The 26,891-nt window shown below is 38.8% G+C and overlaps 1 protein-coding gene across 3 annotated transcripts in view; it reads left to right on the top strand.

Moving 5' to 3' along the window:
- Positions 1-20,684: 20,684 nt before the first annotated feature.
- Positions 20,685-26,891, top strand: part of smarca2 (SWI/SNF related BAF chromatin remodeling complex subunit ATPase 2) — a 50,466-nt gene continuing 44,259 nt past the window's right edge. For 2 of the 3 annotated variants that reach the window (XM_074638809.1, XM_074638808.1), the window contains exons 1-5: positions 20,685-20,844; positions 22,452-22,715; positions 23,382-23,511; positions 23,985-24,374; positions 25,750-25,851. In XM_074638809.1, coding sequence (XP_074494910.1) covers positions 22,482-22,715; positions 23,382-23,511; positions 23,985-24,374; positions 25,750-25,851 — 856 coding nt within the window. In that variant the 5' untranslated portion in view covers positions 20,685-20,844; positions 22,452-22,481. The remainder of the gene's footprint in view (positions 20,845-22,451; positions 22,716-23,381; positions 23,512-23,984; positions 24,375-25,749; positions 25,852-26,891) is intronic. The other variant, XM_074638810.1, reaches the window with a different exon arrangement.

Genomic DNA, 26,891 nt, shown 5'->3' with positions numbered 1-26,891 from the left:
TGGTACTTAACATTACCAATAAAGGGGGATTCAGTGTCATTAAACGGCACTGCCCATTCATAACCGTTTCTGAGCAGAGGAGGCTGCTGACGGACTCCAATCCGAGGGGGTTAATCCGGGATACACAACACACATTTTGGCAGATACACACCCTTCATGCGTAATCAGACTTCACAGTTTATAGAAGATTAACACGTGAAAACATAAAGACATGCAGGAGAAGAGGGTCTATTTTCTGCTCTGCTGATAAGAGAAACACGTCTGCTTCCAAAAGGTTCAGCCTTTCAACATGTATCACTTTAACTTAATTTGCATCGCTTTTAAAATAACACTTGATCATATTTGCCTTCTGGGTTCATGAGCGTGACTTATTGGTGTTTCTCTGGATGTTGTTATATGTCACATCAGGCAGTCAGTTGAGTTTTGCAACTGCCAAGATGTAATCTCTCTCTCTCTCTCTCTCTCTCTCTCTCTCTCTCTTTCCTCTCTGCACAGAAGACGTCTGCAAGAAAAATATAGATATGCTGTTTGGCAGCGCTGCTTAAATTGAGCATAATTTCATTGGGGTCTGGTTTAATAAGTATAGTTTATGATAAACAAAGTATCTGCAGTCAACTATTTCAAATTCTTGGCAAGTGTTTCCTGGCTCTTTGTTGCCTCAATAATTCCTGTACTTTTTTTCTTCCTCTTTTTTTGTTTAAATAATATATACACTTGTTTATTCACAAAATAAAATCCCCAGAGTGCAGGTTTCACTTGTATTTATACAACAGCTTTTTTATAAAGGGTACCGTTCCTTTCATCAGAAATCCCTATTTGACATCAAACAAGTGACAGAGGTGGCTGTTGCGGTCAAACGCCGCATGTGTATTATGTAAATATGTATTCAAGCTTTTAAGGAATCTGCTGCTGGTGCTCAGTGAGTAACATTTACTGCAGTACATAAGAAGGAATGAATAAAAACTAGGGCTGGCTATCAATTAAAAAATTTGACTGCGATTAATCGCATGATTGTCCATAGTTAATCGTGATTAATCGCACATTGTTTTATCTGTTCAAAATGTACTTTAAAGGGAGATTTGTCAAGTATTTAATACTCTTATCAACATGGGAGTGGGCAAATATGCTTGCTTTATGCAAAATTCTGTATTTATTTACACAAATCAATGACAAATATATCAGTAATTACGTCAAAGAATTAGCAGTGAAATGTACCCAGGCATCGAAAGTATATTTGTTGTGAATAACAGACCTTGTCAGTGTTAATCTAAACAAATCTCCAAATAATACAAAACACAAAATTACAGGAAATGATAATAACTGGAGGTTACACAGCTTTTCAATGGCCTCATATTTCCAATTTTGGAGATCTTCATGCTCCTCAATAAGTACATAGCATTTGTTTCTGATTGCCAATACAAACACACACTAAATTAAACCCAAGATTTATTTGCATTCAACATTGTTGCTCGTTTATTGTGTTTGCTTTGCTTTTGTGGTTCAGTGAAATCAATAAAGTCTTATCTCCAATCTGAAAGTATTTAATGCCATTTCAATCCAGGAATTACAAACTCAACTCCCTTAAGATTTAGTTATATGACATTATAATTATCCACTTTTCTTTTCCTCTGCAGGTGCAACCATGCAAATATTGACTTCGGTCCCTTCAAAGTAAAACCCCATGAGTATACGGAAAGTCAGAAACATTTCAGAGGCTGATTTATCGAGCAATCTGCACTAATCCATCAGTACAATATCTGTCACTGTCAAATAAAAGCGTTTCACATATCCATAACATTGTTGAGATCCACATGCAGAGCCTGATTGATACCTTGTTTGTGCAGTAAAGTACACTAAAACCCCCGCTCTTGTGGCTTTGTGCTCAATCCCCCTGTAGCAAAATGTCAGAGCAGGCTGGCGCACGCTCAAAAATAAGATACAATATTGCAGTTTATTAAAGACGAAGAAAAACTCCTCTGAGGCACCTCGCCCGATAAAACAACAAGAAATAAAACAGCTCAAGTGTTCCCATCAACATCATTGTTGACATGACAGCTTATTCTGTTGGCAAGCGCCAGTGAAAAGGGCCGGTTACGTGCTTCTCTGACACTTTTCATTATCACCTGCACAAAAGCAACAGTGAAAGAGGAGGAGGAGGAGGAGGGTGGACCTGACAGTATACCCACGCTCATTCATCATAGCTGAAGGTATCTGCATCATGCGTTAGAGTCAATAAAGCCTGGTGAAACTGGAGCTGATTTCTTGCTAAATTCCGCCATTAGTCACAGGCCCATATTTCAGGATTAGCCAATCCTAAAAGGGGTAATTGTTGCACGGGGTGGGGGGACTCTTAAAGCTGTCTGAAGCCAAGTGCACTCAGTGTTTGTTTAGGTATAATTTCTTTAAAAAAGTGGTGTCATTCTTTAGGATTGGTGAAGCTGTCAAATTCCTGCGTTTGTGGCCCTCTGAGAGCACAAAAGAGGGATATCAGAGAAGCACCACATGGAAAGGTGACTGTATGTTTTAAAAAGTCTAATGGTTACCTTAAAATTGCTGCATGTATGTGTTTTTTTTTCCCAGCAGCGCTTAGCGTGGTGTGATCACGTTTCTGCACCGGGCGCGCGGCGCGCATGAAGACAATACGACGCCGCGTATGAGCCACTTAAGATCCCCGCTGATATTCGATAGAAGCCTTAATTGTTATTTTGGGGCAAAGCGGGACAATGGCGCCTGCGGGAGCACCGTTTTCAAATATGTGTCATGCATGTTAAATCGTTTGCAATTGAGGGGGAAATTTTCAGCACCGAGCTTTAGCCACAAGAGGAACTGCTGAGAAATAGGCCATTATTTGCAACTCAATCCCGTTTGATTTCTCTCTGCAGTGAAAGGAAATAGTTCCCATTGAGCTCTGTGAAACAAGTAAACCATAACATTTGGTCAGCTTCTCTCGTGTGGTTTCAGGGGAAACCAAAATATCCCATTCAGAACAGGCTTCCACAGGCTTCACGGTGCACACTGAACTCCTGCTGAACTGGTTGTTAATGATTATAACCCTGATATATGCTGGTATATATGGTAAATGAGGGCACACTTAGGAAACCACAGGGGCCTTGTTATGCTTTTGCTATTTTCTTACAGCTTAAGGAGGTCCACCTGTTCCCCGTTAAGTCACACCGTGTTGCTGTTAACTCTGAATATTTTAAAACTAACATGAAGAAACGCAAAATCAGTGCTGTCAGCGCGTCTGCTGCGATCGCTCTGGGTTAAAGGTTTCATTAAAGAACATTCAGCGTCTCCTCTTCTACACATTATGAACGCTATTTAACACCAAATCCACTGACAGAATTGAAAAGATGTGTTATGTAATTGCAAGTTTCACCACATTTGTAGCTTTAATTCATTCATGCATGTGCAGATCTGATGATAAAAGACAGCAGCTCCATGAATGTGAAAACATGTCCAGTGCTTTGACTGTGTTTCTGATATGGGGGGGGGGGTTCAGTACATGTTGCTGCATTGACGTGAAAACCTTTCAACGCCGCTGAAGGGAGAAAATATGAAAAACATTGTATTTCACGCTCACTTAAGAGATGTATCAAGCATCTGGTGAGCACTTCCCTGTAGTACAGCCTGTGTTGGCTTGTTTGCAGTTTTATGGCACAATCAAACTCTTGTTTTTAGTTCTTAAAAAAATGAAAATATGAGTCTGTCTTCTTCCAATAACCAACAGGAATCATCTGACACTCAGGCGTTTCTTCTTCTTTGGTATGAACACCGGAGAAGGAAAACTATGGAGGCCAGTCGGTCATGCTCAGATAAAGTTACAGGAACTAGAATCATATTTTAGTTTTGAATTATTATATTCACTTGAATGTAATTTGCAGCCCGGTCGCACTAAATGGTGTATGAATGACACGTTAATTCATGCGTCATTTTGTGTGCAATAAGAACGCTGTTCTTGCTTTTGGCGTGTCATTTGTATGCCAGGTAGTCTGTACTGACTAATGTAAACACATCAGTGTAAATATGCTACTCTCAGAGATAGTGAAAAAAATGTTTTATTGTAGTTTCAACTTGAAATTCAGCTCAAGTAAGAAGTCACTCAGTGCTGATTATGGCATGAGTCGGGCAGCCACGCCAGATACCATTTTTTGACAGTTTTGTATTTAAATCAAATCAAATTTAACTTTATTATCCAAAAACAGAAAAGCATGCGGTCAGAGGTGCAAAGAATACACAGAGTCAGTACGATAGCACATAAAGGGACGGCGTCGCTCTCGCGTTTGAGCGCACCTTCTGCATGTCTACACTGAGAACAATGGATTTAAGGCCGCAAAAAACGCGGCATATGTACGGCCCCATAGGGGGCTAAAATTTTCAATTGACATGCTTGAATATGATGTTTTTAGCTAGCTACAGGCAGTTGGTTAGCATTTCAGCGCATGGTTTTGAGCATGACACGTTGCACTTTGCCTCTATACCAAAGAAAAGCTGTACATTAGGGATGCTCATTTAGAAAAATGTTCAAAACTAATAACCGACTCTCGTTAACCGATTAACCGTTAACCGACAAGATTTGTGCCTTGCGCCAGCTGCAGTGTATGAGCACAACTGAGAACCCAGTTCACCATCCGGGAGCGTTAACTTAGCAGCCACGCTGCTGCGTGTAGTGTCGCGGACATGCAGCCACTTTCCCAGTAAAAGTCTCAAGTTTAGTTTAGCAGGTTGTCAGCTGTGTGTCTGCCCGGATTAACGATAGCGATTGTCCGATAAACAGCTCTAGCATTGCCGGAGGCTTCTTGCTCGCCGCTGCCACACACATACAGTCTGTCAGCGCGACGTAACTTTAACGAGTGTCCGTGTGTGTGTTGGTGGTGAGTGTGGGGTTGTTGGTGGCGTTATAGCTGTGAACGTAGGTGTAGCAGTGTGTGTACAGTTTATTTATCGTTGAATAGATGCTACGAAAATGCTACGAAAAGGTGGACCAGCTTTTCTCCTCAAAGTGACGAGCTGCTCCTCTGAGCTGCTCAGCTTTTTAATTAATTCTAAATATTTATTTGAACCGTTTTAACCAATAGCGGTAATCGGTTAAAATGCTTAATGTCGGTTAACAGTTAAACGGTTAATTATGAACATCTCTACTGTACATCTATTGTTTTATTTAAGTATTTGCATAGGATAAGATAAGAATCTTCCTTTATTAGTCCTGCAGTTGGGAAATTTGCATAATAAGAAAACTCAGAATTGAGCATGAAACCTGTGATGTATCCCATCTCAGAACATTTCTGCCTGATGCGTCAGCACCTTGATGATAAAGACAAATAACACAAAAAACTGTTGAGTTGAAAAAAATTGACATTAATGAATTAAACTGAATTTCAAGTGTTCAACTGTCAGTATGTCACTGTGTGTTTTACTCACAGTGTTCACACATTTGACTTTCTTTCACCAACAGGTTTGTACTGGTCACATAATTATTCCCTCCTCTGCTCTGACTGTAAAAGTGGATTCCTCTTGATGACTGCAGTGGGCCGGCTATGCTCTGGCTCAGAGCCAGGCCCTGTCTACATTTCACTGATGGACTCGCACAGCAATTTGCCTGAACAAACTTATCCCAGCTGTACGGCTGAACCTCTGGAAAACGCATCACTGTGACAATTTCAGGCATGTTTGGCTTTTCAGATGGATTTTCAGAGATGTTCCTTCCTGTAACTTGTGTTATTTGAGTCAGAATAAAAATAGAAGCGGACCGACTTATGTCAGCACACCTCTCCGAGATGGCATTCAGCTCATGTGTGAGCTTTTTCCTTTCAGACAGGTAACACTGAGTTCAGCGGAAACCTGTCAGGAGATGAATAGCGGGGTAATACAGGCTTTGAATGTATTACAAATGACACCATCATAAATAACTTTTCCATAAGACGGAACAGACGGTTCTGCTTTTGAAGGTTTTCTGAGAGGTTGATGTCGTGGCTCTCTGGTTAAATAGTTATAAAGTGGTCAAAGGTTTTATAAAAGCATGTCTGTGCATGTCTGATGGAGAGTGTTTAATCCTCTGGTACTCCAGGATGCTGAGAAAGAAATCATAAATACCAAGTAATATTCAATCCTGAGTAGTTATGGCAGCTGAAATCATGAAATTTGAGCAAATGTATTGTACACAAGGAAGAGAAAGGAAGATGCTGAGTGAAGACAGAGAGCACATGAGTTCAGATAGTTCTCTCTGCTGTGTTTTGAGTTGTAAGCCGACTCTCTCTCTGGCTCGTATGTGTGATTGGTCAGCTTGCTTGTGTTTTACGATAGTGAGGACAACACAAAGGAGGTTATCTTCTCCTTCTCATTAACCAGTAGTGCAATATAACTATTTACTTAAATACTGTACTGAAAGGTTTTCTATACGATATTCAGAGAATTAATATAGCAGCAAACAATTATTGTCTATGTAAAGATATAGAGGAGTAATGTCTACCTGAGCAGAGAATGAAGTCACTCTCCCTCTGTGTGTGTTGTAATCAGAACTTCTCCCTACTTTGCTGACATCGCCGGGCTGGCCACGCATACCTTCCCCCTACCGTACTTCACTTGATTATTTCCATTTTATGTTACTTTATACTTCTACTCCACTACATTAATTGATACATGTATTTGAAGAGCAGGAGTTTTCAAGAAGAAAAAATAATTTTGAGTTTTAAAAGTTACTTTTTTCTGCTGTCTAAAGATTAGATTACTGCAAATTTGAATTGACATCAACTGTATGTATAGGTTTCTGGTTAAAAATGAACATGAACAACAAACGTTGACTTCGGGTTTCACACAAGGCACGAACAGCGGTCTCCTGGGCGAAAGTCCAATTCAGTTTGAAGCTCTTTATACTCCCTGTTCATGAATACGTGGATTACATACAAATTGATTTTGTGGGTTATATACGAATTACAATGCATTGCTTTTCGTAGGTATAGCTACAAACGGTGTATGAGAACAGCCTGAATAGAGACAGTCAAAGCTAAAATAAAATGATGATAAATGTATTAGCTCACTCTTGGACAGGTTACAGAGGAGAAGAAGAGGTTTGGATGTCAACCAATCACTGAGCATCTCTGACTCCTGTGAATGCTCTCGCTGCTTAATGCCATAACAAAACCTGAGTCTGACAAATATGACAGTTCAATCTGTTTGTCAGCGACAACAAGTCATCACAAGATTCCTGTCCAGGGTGAAAAAGTTACATACACATCTGCTCCGAGAGAGAGAGAGAGAGAGAGAGAGAGAGAGAGAGAGAGAGAGAGGAGGGAAAATGTCTTTTGAAACCTCCAGCCTGGAGAATGGCGGGGAGGATTTGTATTGTGAAAGGCCTGTGAGGAGAGAGGTGGGGCACTTTGACAAGCTCTTTGTGAGCAGAGGAATCACATATTAATTGCAGCGCTGGGCGGCTGCCTTCACTGTCAATGGGCTTTCACCTCTGCAGTGCCAGGTGAAATACCACAGGCTTGGATTCAACAACTAAATACTTATCTTGTGTATTGTTCTCTTAAAGTGAGCGCTGAGTCTGCAGTGAAAAGATGAAGGCTGATGTATCTGAAAGCAGCGCCTGATCCCGTTTGTCAAAAACACATCTGTCGTTACCTCCGTAATGGGTTAAGCCTCGAAACCTGTCAAATAGCACAGGGTTGACAAAACATACATCATCTTCTTACACACTGTTAAGTCCGATAAGAATGGTGTGCATTACAGCAAGTGATAACCTGTATGAATACCTAATACTAAGACACAATACAGAGTGAGTGTGCAAGTTAAGAAATCACCAAACTGCCACTTTTTTCTTCTTTTAAGTTCACTTTCTAACCCACGTGGAAAATTGTGACAATGAACACAAAGAAAGCACTGATAGAAATACAATGAGATCAAAATATTTTTAAAAAGGTGACGCAGTCAGAAATGTTAAATATGTCCAATATATGCAGTAAGTAAGTGTGTTTTTAAAGAAATGATAAAAACGCTGCAGACAGAGACAAACAAACCCAAAGGCAGACAGACAACAGACAGACTGTTCAGTACACACACAGACAGACAAAGGGAGCAGAGTTTACACAGAGGTCAGAATCCATGTGAAAATATACGGCATAATACCACAATACATCATCTTTGTCAAGATGGTCAAACAGAGGATGCCAGATCTTTAGTGAAATTTCCAGACTGATACTTTGTGGTTCTGTCTGTCTCACAAAGCTGCTTGTCCACTTTCAAACATTTTCCACTCTCTTTTCTCTGTATTTTTTTGGCAAACATTTAAGTTTGCTCTCTCAGGCCAAGAAATGCGAAATGTAATAAATATTTCAGGAGGTTGTTGATGTTCTGGTTGCCAGTAAATCTTTTCTTTTTTGACTAATACATCTTATCTATTAGCAGAAATATAAATAAATATAAATATAATAATCATAACTCTGTTTTCATTAGTGTATAATCACCTGAAACTAAGAATCGTTGTGTTTTTCGTAAGCTTAGAATGAGCCCTTCATATCTACATAGGGAGCGGGTCCTCTTCACGGAGTCCGCCATGTTTCTCCTTCATGTTTCTACAGTAGCGCAGAACGGACAAACCGAACACTGACTCGAGAGAGCCTTTTACGTTTGTACGTTACCTGAAGGCCACTATAGTTCTTCGACATGCTCGAAACTGCGGTAACGTGAACAACAGAGGTCAAAACCGTGGTATCGCCAGCTGCCGTCTGACTTTCGTTGCTCCTAAAGTAGTGTTATTATGGTAAGGATGGCCTCTGAGTGAGGCGAACGGCGTTACCGTGGTTTTGCACTGGGCGACTCACATTACCGCAGTCTTGGAAAGGGAGGACTGAGCAGAGGGGTACTCAGTTGGTTGCAATCTGCAACCAAACCACTAGCAGTCCTAAAGCTCACTGATTAATATGTTCTATCGGTTGTTTAATCTTTACAAAAAACAAACTATTTATTTGCGGTGACGAGTAACTTTCTACTACACTTTTCTTATGTACTCTAAGACTGAGATTGCATTTTCATCCACCTATTTTTATGCACATTTTCAATTAAGAAACCTGAGTGAAAACGGCGAAAATAAATTAAAAAAAACTTGAAATATTGCAAGACGTTGCCATGGAAGTGCAATGGAAACAAACTTTGGTGTATAAATTACGACCTACATGAATTTCCTTTGCGGATTTTCTGGAAGTTCAGTCAAAATCTAAAAATGGAAACTTGGCTTGAGATGTTTAAGAGCAAATCAAGTCCAGTTCAGGACCGAAATAGACATAAAACAGTGTTCATAGCTTTACCAAATTATGAAAACAAAGCCTGATGATAAACAGAAATGTAGATCTTTCTGCAGGACTTAAAACGCATCCATTTAATATTAAAATGATCAGTTTAAATAAGGGCTCATTGCACACTGTATACAGGCCTTTAACATTTTATAGTGCTGTGGAGAATTTTACTGTTATCGGGTCATTAAATGTACATTATCAGTTGTTATAAACCTCATATATGTGGGTCGGTAGTGTCCTGCTACACCTACTACGTGAAAGCGAAACCTCGACCTTCATTTAGAGTTCATGCTGTCAATACTACAGCGCCTAATTTCCACTTTTCCTCCTGTCATTATTACTACGGTCACTAGATGTCGCTGTCGTCTTCTTTTATTCCTTCTTTCAGTGATCGCTCATGTGAATCGATGATAGTGGGTGCAGCCGGCCCCTTCTGATCTACGAGGCTGATAACCACTGATAACAGCCAAGAGAGAAGATTAACAAATTATAGAAATTTTATGGGAAGCAGAAAAACTAGTGATGAAGGTGAGTCCAAAAATGTCTTGAAAAGTAGGCTAAGTTTCAAACAGAGCCGGGCTGAGACAGATCCACTAAGACATGTTGATCTTTAGCTTTTGACACCTCACTTCCAAACCGCTGAAAGACCAGCAAAACATTTTGACCAAACAGAAGCAGCTGCCTATTTGAATTGTAAAACAATCCATTTAAGATATTTTTATCATGAATTCCTTCTGTGAAGGTATTTTGGGTGATTTAGGGATAGAAAATGACTAAAACTGTCCATCGTTAAATCGTTAAAACGCTAAAGTTTGTGAGTGGAAACAAGCAATTAGTCCCAGCATGCCACACATACCATAGTATATCATCCCTGAGCTTCTTGTATCTTCTCTCTGCACCAATTCACAGCAGACAAAACACATTCATACATTTTCTCCTTTAACGCTGGATATCCACATTCCTTTTACAAATACATAAAGACACATTGCACCCTTCTTTACATCTTAACACCACTAACCCCACTCCTGTGGATGTGGTTTCGATGAAGTGGTCTTAACAGCTCACAGATGCTCACCATGCGCTGATGGTGGGCAGGTATTCAGGGTTGACTTCATCCCCCCCCCACCCCTCCTCGCTGCAGAGATTCACTGTGACAAGTTTAAAACACATGCTGCCGTTGCACTTTCAGCTACAAGTTGAAAGGGCTGGAAACACATTTGGGTGAAAAAGAGCCAAACTAACCATTCTGCCCTGTTTCATCTGTTTCATCCAATTCCAACCGGCGGTGAAAGAAGAGGACACAGCTCAATTACAGATGTCATTAACAGACAGACGCGTATCAAAAGCAGTTATTCAACACGTTTTTCAAAAGTTTGTTTCTGCGTTTCACCTGTCGATCAGACAGTTTTGGGGAGAACTGTGATGTCTTTTTCCTTTTGTTGATATGTTGAAGTGTTTGGGTCTATAAATGGCAGAGTAGGCTCATCTCTTTGAGAAAGTCTTCTAATTATCCAAGCAGCAACGAGAAACTAATCCCCCGTAATACATTGAATATACTGTAAGGAGAAGGTCAAGGTGTTAGAGGGACAGTAGTAGAAGAAGTACTCAGATCTTTTACCTAAGTAGCAATACTACAGTGCGGAAATTGCTTTATAACAAGTGCATTCAAAATTTTAACTTAAGTAAAAGTACAAAAGTGTCTGCATCAAAATATATTTAAATTACCAAAAGTAAAAGTACTCATTATGCAGATTGGCCCATTTAAAAATAAAGTATATTATATTATTGGATTCTAATTATTGATGCATTAATGTGCTCATCACTTTCATGTTGCAGCAGGTAAAGGTGGAGCTAATTTTAATGACTTTATATACTGCTGGGTAACTTGCAAATGTATCTTAAAGGTACAGTGTGTAGGGTTTGGCGGCATCTAGTGGTGTGGTTGTAGATTGCAACCAACTGAGTACCCCTCCGCTCACTCCTCCCTTTCCAAGACTGGTAACGTGAGCCGCCGAATGCAAAACTGTGGTAACGCTGTTCGTCTCGCTCAGAGGTCATCCTTACCATAATAACACTACTTTAGGAGCAACGGAAGTCAGACGGCAGCTGGATATACCACGGTTTTGTATTCTGCGACATGCGTTTCTCACGTCACAAGTGTGTCGGAGAACTACGGTGGTCTTCAGATAATGTAACAACGTGAAAGGCTCTCTCTAGAGCCGGTGTTTGGTTTGTCCGTTCTGGGTTACTGTAGAAACATGGCGGAGCAACATGGCGGACTCCATGAAGAGGACCCATTCCCTATGTAGATATAAACGCCTCATTCTAAGCTAACGAAAACACAATGATTCTTAGTTTCAGGTGATTATACACTAATGAAAACATAGTTATGAACATTATATTCCATTTCTGCCAATAGATCCCCCCCTACACACTGCTCCTTTAACCTCTAATAATGCATTATAATTAATTTGTTGATTATATTTTGTAAAAAGTATAATATTTGCCTCTGAGATGTAGTGGAGTAGAAGTATTAAGTAGCATTAAATGGAAATACTCAAGTAAAGTACAAGTACCCCAAAATTGTGCTTGAGTACAGTATCTGAGTAAATGTTAATGCATTAAAGCTAATGCAAACATGACTTCAGTGCTCTGGGAAGGTTTTACAAATATAAAGCCTTCCTGGATGAAACATTCTTAATACAAAGAGTAATAATTGACCTTGTGTGCAGTCCCAGGTGTCCTGTCAACAGTTGTATAACGCTGCTCTATGGGGCCACGGGAGGACAAATTGGCAGCAAGACTGAATGTTGGCACCGTATCCATCTGTCTGTACATTCATGGTTCAGCCAAGGAGGCTGTTGCTACTGATGCAAACTCTGCAATACTTCTGTTTATATGAAACACACTACTGTTGCTGCCGTAAAACAAATGCAGAATAATTTGCCGTCTCTGTGGAGAGCTCCCCAGCCGACTCAGCAAATGTTCGACAAACGTTAAAGTGACAGAGTCCTCGATGACTCTTTGTCCATCGGGAGCAAATTAGAAAGTAGTGTGATGTTGTTATAGAGCCTCGGAGGGAGGAGGTTCACTTCCTGTTTCCTACCGCCAGTCAGTTTTCTTTAAACCATGACCATGATTGTTCCCTAAACAACGAGATATTACTTTAACCGTGACGGCGAAGGTCCCCTAACCATAACAAAGTAGATACCCGTATTACGACTCAACCATTCAGTGTAATGTTTTAACCTAACCAAAGCTGAATTATAGTGGATAAGAAAACTGTTTTATTTTTTGCATTTTGGAAGGCATCAACATTTTATGTTGTCCTGCCAATATGGACAACAGATCAGATATGTCTCGTTCTGGGAGGCAGAAAAACAACACATTTCGTAATTTAATTTGGAGGACTTGTTGATTCTGTGATAGCACAAAGCAAACATTCATTTAAACAAAACTGTTGCAGATTTTCTGTCAGAGCACTGAACAGTAGGCTATGTGCAGAGTGCTCACAGATCATCTGCTGATAATCAACATCTGTGCTTATATGTAATCTGTCAGAAGATATTATCAGGCAGAGTTATCCCTGATCATCATGAGCTGCTGCTTTGGTCCAGCCCGGGCCACCAGATGTCAGGCAGGTTGTAATATTAAACAGCGTGCTTTAACAATGAATGGCAGAACACCTGCAACAAAAGCAACTACAAAGAGACTTCCTCTGACAGCATTTCCTCTCTTTTCAGCCTCCTGCGTGACCCCGGCACCATCTTGGAAAAAGATCTCAGCGTTCGTTGCCCTGGACCAGACGCAGGTCCCTCGAGAGAGCTCAAAAGCAGCTCTCGCAAATTGAGCACCGGCAGGCAGAAATTGAGGGTGAAGTGATGGAGGAGGGAGGGCACGGCGCACCTGCCCGTAAATCTTGCAGAAGTTTTCCTTTCACGAGAAGCACTTGAAGAGAGAAATAACAAACAGTGGTCAGAGGGCCAGGGCATAAAGAACAGAGAGAGTGAGCAGTTAGCCAAGAACGATGTTTAGGAAATCCTTTACTGAGACGACACAACAGCCGAGGCCAAACTAGACACCTCTGAGATCCAAAAGTCCACCACGCAGACACTAAACCACCGTTTTTCCAACAGTCAGTCTGAATGTGGATTGCTGCTGTAATGTTATACCCAATAACATTTGAGGATGACTAACAGATACACTTCAATAACTTGAATGTCTATGGACTGCTACAGTCCCAAAACCTGGAAATGAGCATTGTAGCACTTTCGGGTCTCTCGTTTGGAAGTCAATGGGCTTTTAGTTAGAAGCCTGAAATAAAGTCTGTGGTTAACACAAGCTGAAGGGATTTTAACGTTGTGTTCTACGACATAAAATGCATCAATAAATATCACACTCATGGATTTTGAAGCTTTTATGTATCTTATATAAGGCGGTTGCTAACAAGTGGCTAAATGAGACTACTTAACGTCATCACGCCGACTTGTCCGTCTGTTGTGTACTCGTGCTCATGGGACTGTGGTGTAATTTGTTTGTAGCCTATTGTTTTTTACTTCTGGTGATTGCATTTACTCTTTAAAAATCAAAAAAGTTGTTTTTATGAGGAGATTATCTTTATGAATAAAAATGGAAGTATCATAAACGTGTGTTTGCCACGGTGCTTATTTTCTGCAATAATCCAAAATGGAAAAATCACATTGGCTTTTTGTCAAGGGAACCAGGGCGATGCTTACTTTCTGGTTGGCATACAAAAATCATCCCTGCAGCACTCTATTGAATGAAATGATGCACAATCCAGAGAAAAAAAGGCCTAAAGGGGGAGTAAACAGCCCAGTAAAGACAAAATAGACTTGGAGAGTTATTGTGACTGACTAGCGCCAGTCGGGCTGGCTGTGGTGTTAGTGGCTAGCTCACTTCTAATAATCTTCTTCTATATCTTCTAATTTCTATAATCACATATTTTGTGAAGATACGTGGTTGAATTTTGCTCTCTGGAGTGTCTAGACCTTTAATATAGTCAGAGCAAGAAGCAATAATTTGTATGCAATGCTCACTGTAATAAAAACTATGTGGAACTTGCCATGACGAACAGAAATCCTGCAAGTAGCGACAAATCTAATGTAAACTGTAACGTCGGCTTACTAGCTAAACAAGCACATTTGCTAGTCTGTACTCATAGTAAATACTGCGTTGGCCTCTTTATTATTTCGATGCCGTCGAGGCTGTCTTCCCTGTTTAAACATTCACTCCATCATCTGACTCAGAAATAAGAATAAGTGCACCACAATGTAAGCATTGGTTATTCAAATGGGACTCTCAGATAACACCGAGAGAAAGCAAACAGCTCGCTGCCAAATGTGGCTCATGTAAAACTAATTATAACACTCCTTTTGTTTGCACACACCTGTGGATAGCAACACGGTGCATGTGTGTGTGCGCGTGTGTCTGTGTGTGTGTGTGTGTGTGTTTGTGTATATCTCTGCCTGTTGTTTACAAGTGTGCCTCTGATGCTTAACAGTAAAACTAAATCTAAAAGACAGACACTCATTTTTGCAAAGCTCCTAAATATCATTCAATACAAATATTATATAATATATGAACATTAATATTGTTCCAATATATTATAGTGGACAGACTCTTTCAGTGTTAAATAAATTATGCTATGAATGATGATAAAACTGCCAGAAATGTCTATTTTATAGATATAATAAATCACAAATTCCCTTTATTGGTACTTTATTCATTCAGCATTTGGCATTACTTATTATTGGATGTGCACTGTGCTATTTTGTGCATATTTATTATGTTTTGTACATCCATCCATCCATCCATCCATCTGCAACCGCTTATCCCGTTAGAGGTCGCGGGGGGGCTGGAGCCGATCCCAGCCGACATTGGGCGAAGGCAGGGTACACCCTGGACAGGTCGCCAGTCCATCGCAGGGTTGTTGTTTTGTACATGAATTTTGTAATGCATTTCGTTTTATTATATTTTTACGGAGCCTTTTTAACAACTAGCCAAGGACAAGAGATAAAAATCAGCCTTTTAGGCTCATTTACTGTTCTTTTTTTCCAGTCAAATACACAAATAAAATACAAAGTAAAATGCAAGACTGCCAATATTAATTTTAGCTAAATAAATTGACTAATAGTTCAGTCCATAAAGTGTCAAATATAATCTCAATTGCCCATCAAAAGCTGCCCCCAAAACACCCAACATATGCATTTTATGATGACATAAAATGTAGGAAAGCTATTTAATCTGGTCAACAGTAATAATCATGCTTTACTGTCTAACTTCTAATAAAGTGGTTAGAAAGTCAGTGAAGTTTCATTTAAGTGCCATTGAGATGAAGATCTATTTTGCAAGAGCTGAGAATAAATTGCATTTAATATATAACAAAAATAAAAGTTCAAATTTGATATGAGTAACCTTTAAAGTTATCAAATAACTTTCTATTGCTAAAATAATGGATAATTTAGCTACTTCTTTTGCTCTACTGGGATGAATTGTTATGTAAAAAGTACACTAACAAGAAAATACAAAGGAATGATCTATAAATATGATGGGAATTTTGTTACAGTATTGCATCTTGATTCGGGTCAAATTTATTTAATTTTTCCTTTCTAGAGACAAATGAAGAGAGGGTTTATCAAAGAAGAAGAGGGAAGAAGGATGACTTCAAGGCACCTTCTTTGCATCTGTAAAAGAGTGATCCATTGTTCAGCCCATCCATTTAAAAACCTGTAGACTTTGAATAAAATGTCACGCCAGTGGTTCACCGGAGCCTTTTACGGAGGGTTTCAAGGTGAATGGAAGCCACAACCACTAGTCCTTTCACTGCCAAATGACTGTGGCCGAGCCCTTTCCTGGCTCGCTGAATTTGAAGGGGGCGGTGGCTTTTACCACAAAGTTAATTAGGTTTGTTTATTTGGGTAAAATTTACATTCAGGAACCCTGTGCACATCCTTTATGGAGACGTATAAGAAAGGGCAGAATGGTTGAGGAGGGGAAGTTAAGATCAAAGTTTAAACGTGAGGCTTTGTTTATTGATATGTGAGGTATTCAAATGATGGTCTGTCAGGCTGCAACGCTTTGAATGTCTTACAAGGTCATCCAAGTGTCATCGCCTATAGAGGATAGAGAGACATAAATAGGTAGGAAGAGAGACAGATAAATAGATAGGTAGAGAGATAGTTAGGTAGGTAGAAGATATATATATATATATATATATATAGAGGTACTGTAGGTAGAGAAATAAAGAGAGAGATAGATAGATTATAGAGAGGTAGGTAGGTAGAAGGAATTTTAAAACTGTAAAACTGTCTAAAAATATCTATCTATTGATACTTGGCTTACAGTAGTGTGAACATATGTTCATATTTTTTGTGTTATAATGTGTCCTGTCTGGATGTGATATGTTGTGTTTTAATGTACATTTTTAGTAGCAGATTTTGCAAATGCAAACCACAGACAAATTTCTGCCTTTTACACGCGAAAAATAGAAAATAAAATATTTTCTATTCTATTTTTATCTTAAAATAGTCATTATCTCAATGCATGCCTGAATTGTTAAATATGAATGGCACAAACATTATTTTTCTCAAGCACATGCATATGTTTTCTCTTCACTAAAGCTGACATCTGCCAGTACTTGGGTGTGTAAGACAGAGCCAACAAGACATTTAAAAAATGTATTTTCTCATATGATTTTCAGAGGAAGAGCTAGGAAAGGTTGCACAGAAACATTTTGAATATTGACATATTTCAGTCCTAAAACAGGTTCTAGTTATAATATTTATTTTAATCTATTTGGATAAGATACGCTTGATGTAAATGCAGACAAATTATGAACTGTACTATGAAGAAAAAAACAGGACAGAAAGAATAATAGCCCAGTTGAGTTTAAACAAACAAATTTCCAGTGAAAACAGCTTCATCTTTTCATAATGAAAACAAAGTTTCTGATATCAGAACGATGCAAATGGAGTTTGACTAAAACCTGTGTGTCATTTGCATGGCTTACCTTTGAAACTCCACATTGCTATCATCAGACTTACTAAGTTAGTGTATGTAAATGAGGGCTAGCACTCCATCACTCTGGACTTGGCATGTTTGTTTAGAGCTCAGATGTCTGTGGTGGTAATTCATTACCTGCCAGGTGCTTCTATGTCACAGCACAGAGCTGCACTTTATTCAGGCTACTGCTGGTCACTGCTGCCATCATGTGTTCACTTTAAGGATTGCACAGAGGAGCATTTTAGAACATTTTAGCCTCTGGTTCCCTGAGTAGCTTTACAGTTAGAAAAATATATTGTCCAAACACTATCAGATTTTTATTTTGTATTTTTTGTTTCAACACTTCAGTGTAGCCTTTATGATGCTGACATTGGGTGAAAGAGTCAGACAACACCTTTTCTTCAACAACATAATAGATGCCTTTACCACTTATTTTTTTACATAATTCTCCAAACTTCAGCATGAACAACATATATGAAAACATCCAAATATTATCTCTATCTATCTATCCATCTATAGCTTAGATAATTAAGTATAGCTTAATGTTAATCTCAATAGTAAAAGCAACAAAATAAAGTATTTATCTATTTGTTAAAAGCAGGAAGAGGGTTTAGCACTAACATCAGATCCCCTCTTTCCCATCTGCACTGGTGCTTATCACAGTATTAAAAACACAAGTTATTACATTATCATGTCAATTTCATCATGGTTGACAAGATTTCCAAGTTTGTAGTGAACTTCTACATGAGTATTATCCATGAGTATCATCTTGTTTGCAGTCATGGCCACTAAAACCAGAAAGTTACAGCAAATGGTTTCAGGGCAGAGATAAAAGCCCAAGAAACAAAATATGTACATTAAAAAATAATAATAATAATATGAACATGTGTCAGGTCTTAAGATGCACACTCTGGCTATGATTTATGTATTATTTGTTTGTTTTTTTGTCTTTATATTGACAGTGGACAGTAGAGAGGGGAGAGAAAGGGGGGATGGCATGCAACATCAGGAACTTAACCAGGGATGTTGCAGTTACAGTTAAAGTATAAGGCACACATCGTAAACTCTAGGCCATCAGGGCGCCCTGATTTAAGTAATCTTAAAATGCTGAAATAGAAAGAAAATGCATTGATTTGTTGTTAAAATATGCTTTAATATAGATAAGAAATGGACTCTGTTTACAAGGTAGACAAACATTACATATTATCAAATAGAAATTTTACAGGCCACCTCACTTTTTACACAAATGCACCCAAAGCAGATATTTTTACTGTATAGTGCCGCATAGAACATGTTAGGGCTGGGCGATATGGCCAAAATCTTTAATCATGATATAGGTCATTTAATATCTCTAACGATATATATCACAATATAGCATGTTTTCTGGTAATTCAGTAAGTAAATAGTCTAAATGAAATAACTACATGGTAAAGCCTAAATGCCTAGAACATGTACACATAAATGCTACATGTACAGAAATAGTTGCACCTATACAATGTAATCCTGTCCAATGAAGCAGCAGTATGATGAATCTTTTTTTAATAATAAGAATCATTATCTTTCAAACATGAAATGCAACTCAAAAAATAAAAGAGCAGACAATTTAAAAAAAACAATTTGAATACATAAAGATGTTATGGTGATATTGGACCTGTATTGTTTTCATGGCTTTAACATCCTGTCCCTCTTTTCCCCTGAATCTGTCTGGTATGCTCCTAGCAAAACTACCAAAGTTACAGCAAATGGTTTCAGGGTTCAGAGATACAAAGCCCAAGAAACAAAACAAAATATGATGATTGACGTGGCGTTCCAGCCAATCACTGTTGAGGTTTGGGGTGGGGTGGGGTGGGAGTGGGGGGGAGGGGGGGGCGGGACTTCCGGTGACATTGACAAATCAGTATCAAAATATCTATTAAAGTACATCATATTTTATAAGCTTGTATGTTTTGCATGTAAAATTGTAATCTGCAACTGGAGCTGTGAAATAACTAGTAAAAAGTATGTTTCTAAATTTCGTGACAATTTTTTTTTTTTACGCTTTTCATTGTATGTAAATACTACTTGTTTCTGACTGTCCACTTGTTAGATAGATAGATAGATAGTAACTGTATTGATCCCGAGGGAAATTCAAGTTTCCAGCATCACAGTTCCATAATGCAAAAACATGTTGGTAAAAAGGCAGTAAAAAAGTTAGTAGTGCAAAGTACAAAGTACAAAGAAATATACCAGATATAAAAAATACAAGGTGATGTAGAAAACTGTTAAAATTGAATATAGTGCAGGGTAACAGCTGTGATACACGACTATTAAAAAAGTGAGTATAGTGCAGAAGAGACTGTTAAAAATGAATATAGTGCAGGGTAAGTCTAGTAGCTTAGTCTAAAGTGCACTGTATGCATTAGTATTGTTGGTATAATCATTATTTTTTTTCTTTTCTTTTTTGTTGTATTCTTCACGTTCGAAATAAATTTTGAAATTAAATGAAATTAAATGAAATGGCCACTCAACCAGAAAGTTACAGCAAATGGTTTCAGGGTTCAGAGATACAAAGCCAAAGAAGAAACAAAAAGATGATGATTGACGTGGCGTTCCAGCCAATCACTGTTGAGGTTTGGGGGGGGCGGGACTTCCGGTGACATTGACAAATCAGTATCAAAATATCTATTAAAGTACATCATATTTTATAAGCCTGTATGTTTTGTATGTAAAATTGTAATCTGCAACTGGAGCTGTGAAATAACTAGTAAATTTCGTGACAATTTATTTTTCTTACGCTTTTCATTGTATGTAAATACTACTTGTTTCTGACTGTCCACTTGTTAGATAGATAGATAGATAGATAGATAGTAACTGTATTGATCCCGAGGGAAATTCAAGTTTCCAGCATCACAGTTCCATAATGCAAAAACATGTTGGTAAAAAGGCAGTAAAAAAGTTAGTAGTGCAAAGTACAAAGTACAAAGAAATATACCAGATATAAAAATACAAGGAGATGTAGAAAACTGTTAAAACTGAATATAGTGCAGGGTAACAGCTGTGATACACGACTATTAAAAAAGTGAGTATAGTGCAGAAGAGACTGTTAAAAATGAATATAGTGCAGGGTAAGTCTAGTAGCTTAGTCTAAAGTGCACTGTATGCATTAGTATTGTTGGTATAATCATTATTTTTTTTCTTTTATTTTTTGTTGTATTCTTCACGTTCGAAATAAATTTTGAAATGAAATGAAATGGCCACTCAATCAGAAAGTTACAGCAAATGGTTTCAGGGTTCAGAGATACAAAGCCAAAGAAGAAACAAAAAGATGATGATTGACGTGGCGTTCCAGCCAATCACTGTTGAGGTTTGGGGGTGGGCGGGACTTCCGGTGACATTGACAAATCACCAATGGCGACAGAAGAAAAAACTTTAACATGTCAGCAAAACAACACGGAGGGGGAGTGAACTTTAGGACACCAGCAGGCATATTCCTGAAGAAACATTACAGTATCTTCCATCTAATTGAGTGCGGTTACAGTTCAGCCGAAAGGTAAATCATCCAACTGCGCTTCATCTGTGATAAACAATGACTTATATCGACTCTGCGTTCAGCTAAACGTCCAAACTTTACAAACACAGAGATTCTGCTACCCGGAGCTAGTTAGCTTAGCATAGCTAGCATGCTAAGCTAACGTCAGCTAGCTAGCTTCAGTTGGTCCAGCGAGGCAGACAGACAGCAAGAAAGGCGTCCTAGATTGTGTTTTACTGTGAATCTGTGTGCTTCTAAATGTAATATTATTAAATGTTAGTCTCTTATTGTATCGCCAAGGTCATGTCAGGTGCTTGACTTTCATCTTAAACATTGATTTTTTAGCAGCACATCCGTGATGGCCACCAGTGTTTTTGGGGGAAGCCATGATCCAATCAGAGTTAGCCTACAGAGTGATAGTTACCAAGATAACGTTGAGAGGAATAGCTAGGAAACAACGCTATACCTTAATGTTAACCTGTTTATGTAACCTGCATTGCGCTGTGTATCCTGTATGTTATTACTAAATGACTTAACGTTGTTTCAGCATCTGTTTTAACCCTGTAAACACGGTTTGTATCAGCAGGAAATGAGGTGACAGCATTGATACGTGACTGTTTTACTATAGAATATCACATATGGGTCAATGTGTTAAGCTTATAATTAAAAAATGCTACGTCGTTAAACTCTTATATATCTGCATTTAGGTACCAGTACCAGTAGGTTTGACAGTAGGAAGTGATTGACGGACTGTTTATATAGAAGTGGTCGGTCAGATTGATGCTACAATGGATGGAGAGATGTCCAGTGATGGCACAGTCTGAGCAGTCAGCAGTAATAAACCACAGCAAACAGGCATTTGTTTACATTATGGTTCGCAGGCCACATACTCACTGTAGTAGGGCTGCAGGAATATGGCCAAAATGATAATATTGAGGCTTAATTTGTAGAGCACATTTCAGCAACATGGCAATTCAAAGTGCTTTACATAAACATTCAAGAACATTTTGACAGAGTGCAAAAGAACATTAAGACATAATGGGCGATATGGCCAAAATCTTTTATCACGATATAGGTCATTTAATATCTCTAACGATATGTATCACAATATATGTTTTCTGGTAATTCGATAAATAAATAGTCTATAAAATAACCACATGGTAAAGCCTAATTAAATTATTGACACATGAAATACTCGACAAATGAAAAGTGCTGAGTATTTTCTCATTTTAACACTTGAGTGCAAAATGGACGTAAGGGTTTTAAGTGAAATTATAAAGAAGAAATAAATAAATATAGATAAGTTATTGCAATAGAAACAATATTGAAAAATTTATACGATAGACATTTTTATGTTGTTTTGACGGTATATATCGTCATATTGCCCAGCCCTAGTTCACATAGATGCTAAATGTACAGAAATAGTTGCACCTATTCAATGTAATCCTGTCCAGTGTGATGAATCATTATTTAATATCTTTCAAACATGAAATGCAAATCAAAAAATAAAAGAGCAGACAATTTAAACAACTTAAAAAACGATTTGAATACATAAACATTTTATGGTGGTATTGGACCTGTATTGTTTGCATGGCTTTAACATCCTGTCCCTCTTTTTTCCCCATAAGCTGTCTGGTATGCTCCTAGCAATCCAGTAGATGTCCACCCCTTCAGACACGTCAGGTGGTATGTCCCATCCTGGCCCTTCTCCGGGGGCAGGTCTATCCCCAGGGCCCATCTTGGGTCCGAGCCCTGGACCGGACCCCTCACCAGGCTCTGTTCACAGTATGATGGGACCCAGTCCTGGACCTGGAACACCCAACGCACCTCATGGCATGCAGGGCCAGGGACAAAGTGAATACTCTCAGGACGGCATGTATCCTATGCACAAGGTACAGTGTGCCTACTGCTCAAGGGAAGTGTTGTAGTAGTTATGTTATGTCTATTTGATGTCTTCAATAGGCTTAGTTAATACTTTGAAGTTTTAATGAGACACTTGTTACAAGGGCCAGACTGATATATCGACCTTTATTGGCTTATTGCAGATACTTCACATCATATGTTGCCCAATAAATAACAAGAAATTCCAGTACAGAAAGGATACATTTATTTATTTTTCTTTTAAGATCTTGTGGTTTATGTTTTGCATTTATGACAAAAATGATTTGTTGGGCTATATCTCTGCTTGTGTTTTTTAATCTTCTTGTGAGATATTTATCTATGCGTTTAGCTGGAGTGTCTTGACAATTTTGACATGTAGCACCTAAGAAATGTTAATCTACCTCTTAAGCTTACTGATCACCATTTGACAAATGTGTGACCTAAGATGAATAGAATAAAAAATGTGGTTTTGCTCTGTGCAAGAGGTAAGATGAGTCGTTGGCCTTGAATATCAACAATATTAAAATTAATATGTGGGATGATTTGATTATTCTCATCACAGTCTTCAGTTTTGTTGGTTTTGATTTCAAGGTTGCGTCAGAGATTACAGTTTGGGGTGAAAATGTGTTGTATACAATTACTGAATCTTAATCTTGAATTTTTGTTTCTATTTTCAGACCATGGAGGGGATGAATGAGAAGACCATGGCAGATGCGATGCATTTTGGTCACATGAAAGGTGTGGGGATGAGATCTCTGCATAGTGGTATGGGGCCTCCACAGAGTCCGATGGACCAGCACAGCCAAGGTATCTTAATAAAGATTGTTTTATGAATTCAAGTTTGTACGAAGGCAGCTTTCTTTTTGCTCAGTAGCATCAGAAACTTGATCAGTACTTTAAGGCAGTAGTTCCCTTTGGCCTTTTAAAACAATCCCTCTTCACAGTTTGGATATATCTACAAATTATACCCAGGGCAACCAAATGGTGATTATTCCTACTCACAGTGCTTTATTTTAATACTTTTTATAGGTTTTAAAAGGTAAAATAACCCAGTTATTAACAAGAAAAAAAAGGAAAGTTTTAAACAAATAACTCATTTTGTATCTGAAAAATATGTATTTTTTGCTTTTCTGTCTTGTTAATAATCTTGCGACGACTTAGATTTATATATCGACACCTTAGGTGGGCTCCGACCCCCAGGTTGGGAACCACTGCTTTAAGGGTACTGATGTGAATTTTGGTTGTGCAAAATCATTAAAACTCCTTCCTGTCTACTGTAGGATACATATCCCCACATCCATCCCCCATGGGTGTCCATGAGCATGCTTCTAGTCCCATGTCAGGAGGTGGAGGTGGAGGTGGTGGGGGACCCACACCGCCCCAAATGCCTCCAGCTCAGTCAGTCCCCATGATGCCCATGGATCCCCAGTCAGCCGTGCCAAACATGTCCAACATGAGCCAGCAGGGTCGGGGACCTTCTGCTTTCAGTCCGATCCAGCTGCAGCAGCTCAGAGCTCAGATCTTGGCCTACAAGATCCTAGGCCGTGGGCAGCCCCTGCCTGAAAACCTCCAACTGGCTGTTCAGGGCAAGAGGAGTCTACCCACAATGCAGCAGCAACAACAACAGCAGCAGCAGGCACCTAGTGCTAGTCCTTACAACAGGCCTCCAGGTAAGAAGATGCAGTTTTACAGTGATACAAACTGGTTAATGCAACAGATCTGAACACACTTCAACACAAGCTCTGAAGCTCCATGAAATGTGAGCCAGGCCATCTCAAAATGTGGATGGTTCATATCTCAGTGTGGCCAAGATTATTACCTGAGAGCTTCCACACCTGTAATGTAACCTGGCAGTTGTTGTTGCCTGGCATGAACAGTGTGTCAGCTTGCCTTGAGATTGAGAAGACAGGTGTAATCATGACCAGAGATCTTGATACATTTAAGCTTATCAAATCCCTAAAAAAAATTCTGGTGTCAGAGATGTTTTTCATAGTAAAAATCACAATTTTGGTGTCAACATATTTGGGATTTCCACTAATTTCTTTAACGCATTAACGCAACGTGCGGTTTTTAGGTTGTAGCAGGATCAGTTTTAAAGCTAGAGTGAACATACTGGCATCATATGAAACTAGAAAACCTAATAATTTTATTGGTATCAACCATGTCATACTTAATAACGCTCCAAACTTACACTAACTTGCGCTTTGAGCATTTTTGTATGCTAAATGCAGTATCTGTGAGGGTTTCTGGACAATATTTGTCATTGTTTTGTGTTGTAAAATTATTTCCAATAGTAAATATATACATACATTTGCTTAAAGCATCATATTTGTCCACTCCCATGTTGATACGAGTTTAAATACTTGACAAATATCCCTTCAAGGTACCTTTTGAACAGATAAAAAATGTGATTTATTTGCGATTAATTGTGCTGCATCATTAAGTGCGTACCTACAGATGGGGACCATTTGCGCAAATAAAACAAGCATATTGTGTCCATTACTTCCACCCACGTTAGCTTTGGGCTAATAGAAACTCGTGACACATCACATCAATCCTTCATGAATCAGTCACTTCACTCAGGATGCAACGAACCGTTCCTGCTGCTTGGCTTATTAGCCAGCTAGCAGGTACTGTATATCGAGGTTGGTTTTATTCAGAACAGCGATGGGAGACCAAAATGCATCATGTGTCTTCAGGTGCTATTGAACGAAGCCATGAAGCCACTCAAGCTAAAGCGACATCTGATTACAAAGTGCCCGGACTATCATGGCTAAACAAAGTGGTACTAACATGATTCAAATTGAAATGTGTTTCTGTTTATCACTCTGAAACAGGTTTGAAGTATTTAGGTTGAAAAGTTGTTGAACATAAATAGTTGCAATGGCATCTAAGAGTACAAATAATAGTAAGCATTATGCTTAATTGGTGTTACAATTATGAGGGGGTCCTTGGAAAAATGTTCACTGGCCCCAGAAAGTTTGAGAACCCCTGGTTTAGTTCACAAAACAATTATTAAAATATGAATTGTTATTGTGTTGGAAGGTATGCCAATGGCTACTTTGGGTGGTCCCCAGTCAAGTCCCTGCCCTACCCCAACCATGCAAGGACACAATCAAAGCACAGGACCCAAGCCTTGGTCTGATGGTAAGTAATTAAGAGTCTAGACTGAAGCCTCAGTGAGCTGCATTAGCTTTGACTTACAATTGTTTGACTTTTACATTATTTTTTTTTCAGTTTTCATTCCACACATTCATTATCTAACGTATGAGTGAAATGTTTGAGACTAACCCGACCGTTTGATGTGTAGTCTTACATCAGATTCTCTTTGAAAGGAGACTAAAGTGAATTCTTTGAAGCTGCGCGGGATAGTGTGAAAAGATGCTGCAATCCAAGGTTGTCTTAAAATGCATTGTAACAGCACTGGCTTTGAAGACGGCACTTTTGTTTCTGCCGCAAAGAGGGAAACAATTTGAATATGTTTGCTGGTCATCAGGGCAACTATAATTTTCACTCAGCGCCAGTAACAAGTGAGAAGCTGCGAGTCTTAAAAGGATCTCAGACAATAGAACAAAGAGCTATGGAGGGGTATCAGGCGAGGGCCATCATAAACCATAGACACCAAATCCTATATTAGAAATGAAGAAACATCTTGGAATACAACATAACACTCATATCAAAATCCGCGTTAAGGCCCATTGGCTGAAGTGTATCTAAAGTGTCAATCCAAAAAAGCTCCTTTTGACATACAGTATCTTTCTTTCCATATCTCCCCGTCTTGGCAGTTCAATGTGTTTGATGCCTTGTAATCGTAGAGAGGAGATAGGGTGTGAAAATTCATTAAAATGACGGGCATCAGGATAGTTCAAATCATTGCATCTGATGGAGCTCTTATGCTAACTAATCCTTTGTTTCAGCATGCGTCTAGTTTTACCAGGTAATAGGAAAACTTTAGCCTGATCTTGGATGTCTAAAACCAGGAGTTTTCCATGTGTTTTGGCACTTGGCACAATTACCACATGGATAATTCCCATCTTTTAGAGGAACTAAAAGAGTGTTTTAGACCTGCCTTAATGTTGGCCCGCACCAGCTTGTTGCGTAAATTAGGACCTTGTCGATAAACAAAGAGGGGATGGTCCTTAAAATGCTGGGCTATTGATGGATCGCAGCAGTCATTAAAAGTTTCC

The sequence above is a fragment of the Sebastes fasciatus genome, chromosome 6 (assembly GCF_043250625.1).
Source record: "Sebastes fasciatus isolate fSebFas1 chromosome 6, fSebFas1.pri, whole genome shotgun sequence".
Taxonomy (NCBI): Eukaryota; Metazoa; Chordata; class Actinopteri; order Perciformes; family Sebastidae; genus Sebastes; species Sebastes fasciatus.
The sequence above is the reverse complement of the archived record's forward strand: the minus strand, read 5'-3'. Positions and strand labels throughout refer to the sequence as shown.